At 34.6% G+C, this 7,079-nt stretch overlaps 1 protein-coding gene across 5 annotated transcripts in view; it reads left to right on the top strand.

Moving 5' to 3' along the window:
• The window catches only part of ANKRD12 (ankyrin repeat domain 12), a 65,895-nt gene extending 59,178 nt beyond the window's left edge, over window positions 1-6,717 (top strand). For 4 of the 5 annotated variants that reach the window (XM_037379256.1, XM_037379257.1, XM_037379258.1 and 1 more), the window contains 4 exons: window positions 228-326; window positions 1,940-2,083; window positions 4,992-5,087; window positions 5,434-6,717. In XM_037379256.1, the coding sequence (XP_037235153.1) occupies window positions 228-326; window positions 1,940-2,083; window positions 4,992-5,087; window positions 5,434-5,619 (525 nt within the window). In that variant the 3' untranslated portion in view covers window positions 5,620-6,717. Of the gene's footprint in view, window positions 1-227; window positions 327-1,939; window positions 2,084-3,927; window positions 4,068-4,991; window positions 5,088-5,433 lie in introns of all 5 variants that reach the window. The other variant, XR_005103009.1, reaches the window with a different exon arrangement.
• The last annotated feature ends 362 nt before the right edge of the window (window positions 6,718-7,079 follow it).

Consider the following 7,079-nt stretch of genomic DNA (forward strand, 5'->3'; position numbering starts at 1 on the left):
GTTTATTAACTTTTTAAGGTAAAGATTCGTTAAAACCTTCTATTGCAAGTGCATTGAAGTCACATAATTAATGGAATGTATGAAACTGTTGTATCTTCCCTAAAAAATACCTTGCATATGTTTTGGAGGGTTGTTTTTTTTAAAAATAAATGCTCGTATCATATAGGCAATGTTAAACATGTGTTAAATATATATTAATGATGCTATTTATAAAACTTTTTCCACAGATTACACCACCTCCCTCACTGTCAGACCCACTTAAGGAACTATTTAAACAACAGGAGGTTGTAAGGATGAAACTACGTTTACAGCACAGTATTGAAAGGGTAAGAATAAAGTAATCTATTTTTTTATCTCCCGACTTTAAGCTTTAGGTTTTTTTTTCTTTTTCAATGGACAGACTATATTTTGCTCAATTTAACAGTGCTTTAGAAATAATACGCCTTCTATCCAAACTTATGAATTGGAGAAACTTCTAAGTAAAAAAAAAAAGTTTTGACAACTGTTAGTAGAATACTTATGTTAATAAGAGCAGCTTTTTCCTGTTAATTGCTCTAAGATGTGGCCCAGATTTTTCCCATGGGGAGTGGGAAGAAAGCTGCAGACTAGTTTTGAAAGCTAATGATGGTGTAGACTTCAGAACCAAACTGTCTGAGTTAAAAGAATTGAAGCAAGAGTAAAATCCATTTTCATAGTCTTAGAGCCATATGTGTCTTCTAAAATATAATTTGCAATATTCTGCTTGTAAAAGCAGCCTGAGATTGTTAGAAGTACATCTGTAGGCTTCACTGAATTTGAACACAGAAATTGAGAAAATATTCCTGGTTTAAGAGTATTCTTTATTTTTAAGCTGCCAAAACCTTTTTCCTTGGCAGGGTAGATTTAGGTGTCTTGTCAGTATTGTGAGCCAGATTGCTTGAGGACACAGACAGGACCTGTTTCTCACATGGAATGTATCTTAAGGATTTCTACACAGTTATATGAGCAGCTGGCTCATTAAAATGTGGTGTGGTAGTTTTTTAGTTAAGTTGATTTCAGTGTGGCTTAACAAACCAGTTGAGGGAGGGGTTTTCCTTGAATTTGATATTTCAATGTAAAGCTAGGTATAAAAAAAACAAACACAAAGACTGTAAACATAGTTTTAAGTTCTGACTGAAATTTGTAGCCAAAGGAAAGATGCTGCTTTTTCTGTTTTTGCAGCTTTTTATAATCTACCTTTTCTTCCAGTAAAAATTAGAGCCATTATGTTGCTGAGCAGTAAACACACACTATCTTTTATCTCTAAAATTTGGCATATGTTTATTTATTTTGCTAAAATAGACTGTTCTTCAAATCAAATCTACTTTATACAACTACTAAGTTAAGTTTTGTCAAGTAAGCTATATTTTCTTGTCTTGGGTCAGGAAAGAATCTTTGTCCAGCTATGAATTTATGGAGTTTGTGCATGTTGTTTTTTTTTTTAAAAAAAAAAAGGAACCAAACTTTAAATCATCTGCAAATTATACTTCTGCTTCAGTTTACATGGCCATTGTGCCTAGCATGACAAGCATGTCACAAAAATCTTTCTACAGTTGAGACTCACAAATCTATATCCCAACCCTGTGCTCCTCATACCTTTCATCTTCACCTTCAGTAACTAGAACTTGCCTCAATAGCACCAAGTAGAAAATCTGGGCATGACGTTCAGCCAGCAGTGGTGGGGGAGAAGAAGGTGTTTTCAGTTCCGATGTTCAGGGAACACTCTTTGCATCATTAAATTGAAATTTTGGATTTGATTAGATGAACAAACCACTCTTCCCTCCACCAGCCCATTTCCCACGCTGTTCGAAAGTGTAAGCCCTAAAAAAAAATGTTTAAATGAATGGACATCTTTATGAATCAAATGGAAATGCTTAATTTACCAATTGTATATTTTTATCTTGATACCTTATTCAATTAGGAAAAGCTTATTGTTTCTAATGAACAAGAAGTTCTACGTGTTCATTATCGAGCGGCAAGAACGCTAGCTAATCAAGCACTACCATTCAGTGCCTGCACGGTTCTGCTGGATGCTGAGGTTTATAATGTGCCTCTGGATGCTCAGGTAAAGAGATGTATTTCAGAGAAAAAGGGTCTTTTTAGCATGACTCAAAAAAGGAGAGTTTAGGGAGAATCCTGTTCCCATGCTGAAATGGTCATTGATCTGTCTGGAATTAAGGTTTTGAGTATTATAGATTGTTACTTTGATTAGGCCTCATTTGGGTGTACAATAACAAGAGGATATGGGTGTGTATATGCTGGTTTTCTGTTTTGTACCATGTCTGGTTTTCTTTCATCTCCAGAAGTTATGAGAAGGATAAAATGAGAACATTACTCTGATTTTTATGAAAATAGATTTCAGTCATAAACAGAATATTGGAAGCTTACAAATATAGCTTAAACAATAAAAAAATAATATCAGAAGATCATTTTTGTCTGTCGTCCAGAGAACTGGAATGCAGTAGTATGTGAAGTGATGAGACTGGTTTGGGGGAAATGTTTGGTGGAGATATTTGCATTATACTTTTCTCCTCTCTATAAGGCAGTTGTTGGAACTGCTCCATAAAAAATACGACCAACAGTGAAATGTTGAACACTACCAGATGAAATTATTTTTTTCAAAATCACCTCAAGCTCCATAATATCTACATGTGCAGTGTTACCTACACTTTCAATGTTGGTATTTAGTTGTGATTAAACCAGTAAATGAGCAGTATAGTTTATGATCTGCATATCTTTTATGGGCTACCACTCAGAGGTTTGCTGCAGCTGTGTCTCTTGTGAGAGTACAATGTCATGATGTCAGTATTTTGTGAACAGGTCTGCTAACTAACAAAAATGGGAACAGCATTCAGGACCTGCTTTAGGGACTGTGAGGACCACATAGTGCAAGGAAGAAATTTGATGGTTTGGATGTAATAAAAGTGTTGATGCATTGGATGTTGGGCATTTTAAAATGAAACACCTGTTTTTCCAACATCTGTGTAATTCTACCTTAGTCCTGGAGCCACTTAGAGAATTATTACAGCTTCTAGTGTTTCCTCAATCTGTTACGTTTTCCTCATCTTTATAAAGAACTAGAGCTATGCACAAGGTGATTCACCAGGGGACAGCAGTTCATGGAGACTGTCTTGTTCTCCCGTTTTAAGCTTTATACTGTCAAATTGTATAATCATCGTTTCCTTAGTAAATCTAACTGAAAGGGAAAAAATGAGATTTTTCTCTTCTGTTAGCAGTCCAAATGTCATCGTTAGTTTTGAAGTTCAGAACGTTGTTTGCTTTTTCATGTGCTAATTTAGAGGCCATGAGTTTTCTAGAAATTTAAGATACATCTGAGTTATGCATGTAACTGCACTTTTATAGTTAAATTTTAAAACTGATTCGAAATAAACTGCTTCTATGTTTGAATTCTGTGAAACAAAAGGAATCCTTCTTTCTTTATTGGGGGAGAAGTTGTGGAGTTCTCCCTCTGTCCTGTCCCGTGTTCCCTCCGCCACCAAGTACTGCAGCTTGTTTGACCATCCATAAAATAAACAGTAGCATTAGTAAAACGCCTGTCCTTCCGCCTCAGTACCTCAACAGCTTTGTGTTTCAGTCTGTGGCAATTTTTCCTAGAAAATTATAATACTGCACATAATGTTCTGCGCAAAATGAAATATATTTTTTTATTATAACTGAAATCAATGTTTTAAACTACCAACTTGATGCTTTGATTTAAATTTGCTTCATAGGAAGAATGAAGATGCATAAGAAACCGTTATTTTGTAATATATTCTGTCACTTTTCTGTTACCTCACTAGCAACTCCTTATTTTGTTGTACAGTGAAGAAACATTCTGATGAAACTTTTGTCATATTTGAGCAAATAGCTGGGTAAGACTTGTCAGCTAAGATCTGGTTTATTTTGCAGGAAAATGACCACCTCGGAACTGGTTTTATGGGGTTTGTGGGTCTTTGGAGGCTTGCCTTTATGGCTGCACGTGTTGGGCAGAGCTTGAGAACCGCGTTTACAGTCATACGAGGAAGAGAGGAAAAAGGCCCAAGTTTCTGGTGAACAGACTGTTAGCTGGTCACAGCTCACCTAAATGCCTACAGTTGAGGGTTACATGATCAGTGTTGGTGAAGGCTTTTTCTAGAACCAACCTGTTCAGCTGTCCTTGATATCTGAAATCTCAGCTGTTTTCTAGAGATTTCAGGCTTTTCAGGTTTTTTTCCTGTTCTTGCCCATTGTCAGTGGACAAATTCCTGCAGTGTCCTTCTCCCCACATACACACACAAACCTCCCACTCCGCTCCCAAAAAAGAAGTAACGGTAGCTTGTTCTATTTACTGATTATTATTTAAATGTTAAGTTGGCATAGTCCGGTTTTAGGACTATCTACAGAGTATCTGAAGTTTCTCACGATAGGCAGATGTGACATTCTAAATTCTTATTAAATAATTAATTAAAAAAAGACCTTTTATTGAGTAGGATATAAGATACGTCTGCTCACTTTTTTAAAATCTCCTTTGGGGGATTTTGATGGTGGAAATATTTTTTTATTATTACTTTGTGTAGCAGTTAAGTCAGGCTGCTTAAGTTTTCCTTTATTATTGTTTTTGCTTTTCCCTGAGGGAATATCCATTTAATTTGTTACTGAATTTTAAAGAGAACAAAGATACAGCAATTTTGTGGAAGGATCTGCCTTGTACTGATGAAGACTTTACAGAAAGAATCTTTAAGCCTACTACTTGAAACTTAAAAAATAAAGTACAATAAAAAGCTTGAGGGAATCTGAAAATACCCATTTTTAGTGAGCAGCTGGCTCATAGTGAAAGTGGTGGTCAACATTTATGCTTACATATACCTCGATAGTTTGAGCTTATTTTTCCATTTGAAGTATTGTTTATGAAGGTCCTACAAAGTAGGTTTTATGTTTTAAAGTATGTTTAAGTTTGAATCATCAAATAACTTAGACTAAATCTTGTTTTGCAGGCTGATGACAGCAAAACATCAGTGAGGGATCGATTTAATGCAAGACAGTTTATGTCGTGGTTACAGGATGTTGATGATAAGTTTGACAAATTAAAGGTACACTTCTTTGGTTTTCCACTTCAAAAAACCCCAAAAAACCAGCAAACCAAAACTCTAATGTCACTGTGAAGATTAGATGAATAAATAGATGAATAAAGAGTGGATTTCTATGCAAAATCATAGGCTGTTGTAGAGGTTTTAAGGGCAACATAAAGGAGAGTCTAGCGGTATAAGAAACTAACATTTGTTGCTATATAGTATAATGGAATAATCTGCAAATTTCTGAATACTAGTAGGGAAATTACTATCACCATAGAGACTCCTAGATACTCTTTCTGTATTCAAATTCGTAGTGATTTTTTTTTTTAATACTGAAATAACTTCTTCCTCAATTTTAAAACAGACGTGCCTTTTGATGAGGCAGCAGCATGAAGCAGCAGCTTTAAATGCGGTACAAAGACTGGAGTGGCAGCTTAAACTACAAGAAATTGATCCTGCTACGTACAAATCTCTCAGCATTTATGAAATTCAGGAGTTTTATGTTCCTCTTGTGGATGTTAATGATGACTTTGAATTGACGCCAATATGACAACTAGCATCTTCTGTCTCACCCCTTTCCCTTGGACAGCTAGAGATTGAGGTGCAGTGATACATAAAGGTATTTCTCTTTTAAGACAGAGCACTTAATTCTGTGGAATGCTACCTTTCTCAATAATTGAGGTGTTCCTTCAGAGAAGCATGGCACAGGCTCTTGTTCAAACACAGAAGATGGATGCTAATTTTAAAGTCAGTTTCCTAGTAACTGCCATTACCTGTATTTTAAAATTGCCTGTAGCTTTAGAGCTTACTGCTCAAAAAGATGACGAAACATGGTGAGTTAACAGTGCTGGAAGCTGTTAACAACTAAAACAGCCACCAAAAAACAAATGACACTTAAAATCTGCTATAAAGCTTCGTATTATGAAACTTCAGTAACAGTTGAACTCCCACAGAAAAGTGATGAAAAAGCCTGTGGAAGAAAATGTAAGACTTGGAGGAAAATAGTCTATTAATCTTACTACATTTTGTAAATTACTGTACAGTTTTCTTCTTGGAAAAAGATGTAATATTGTCTTCATTTTTGAATAATTTATTTTATACATATTGTGCAAATGTAAATAGTCTTGTAATTAATGTTCAAACTTGTATAAAAATAGATATTTTAACTGTAAAACTGGTTTTTGTCTAATGTTTTATTGGACCAAAGTTGTAGTTTTTATTAAGTGTAGCGTGTTCCTGGTTGGCAGTTCTTTTTTTGTATGGCATGTGTTTGATTTAGCTGCTTGTTTCATCACCATAACTGTAAAAGAATTGAAACTGAACTGTATTGCATGCTTCACAGAACTCTTAACTCCTTTACTCCAATAACTGATACCTAAACTGTAATATGTACAAAATCATATTTCATATTAGTCAGCTATTGTAATGCCATACCTATGACTTACTATACCGAAACTATTTTTGTGTAAAACAAAAAAAAACCCTCTTGCTCTTATATGGTGGTCTCGTAATAGAGCCTATTTTTTCCAACAAAATGCCTTTGAATTAAAATTCTTAAATTGTATATTGTCTATTTTAATATTAATCTATAGAAGGATATGTAAATAGTTGTAAATATAATGTTTAATAAATTTTATTGGTCATGTTATTACTTGGAATTTCTTAATATTGTAACACTTGATAATATCAAATTGTAGTATTCCTGAAATATTATGTAAGGAGGCTCAATGAAAAACTAGAAAAAACTCCTGTGTTGTGAAATGTAATGCTTTTTTATTCTTAGTACTGTTAATGAGCAGACAGTTAATTATTGATGAGTTAGGAGGTTACAGGTATTCATGAAAAAGATGTTACCCTCTAGTCTGTAAATTATTCAAGAATGCTTGGGGTCAGATGTCTGTGAAGTTACTTCTGAAAGAAACAGGGCTTAGGCAAGAGACCCGGTTACCCAGAAACAGGATTTAAAGTACTTGGTCCAAGCTGATTTTTTTTTTTTTTTTTTAATTACTA

The sequence above is a fragment of the Falco rusticolus genome, chromosome 3 (genome assembly GCF_015220075.1).
Source record: "Falco rusticolus isolate bFalRus1 chromosome 3, bFalRus1.pri, whole genome shotgun sequence".
Lineage (NCBI taxonomy): Eukaryota > Metazoa > Chordata > Aves > Falconiformes > Falconidae > Falco > Falco rusticolus.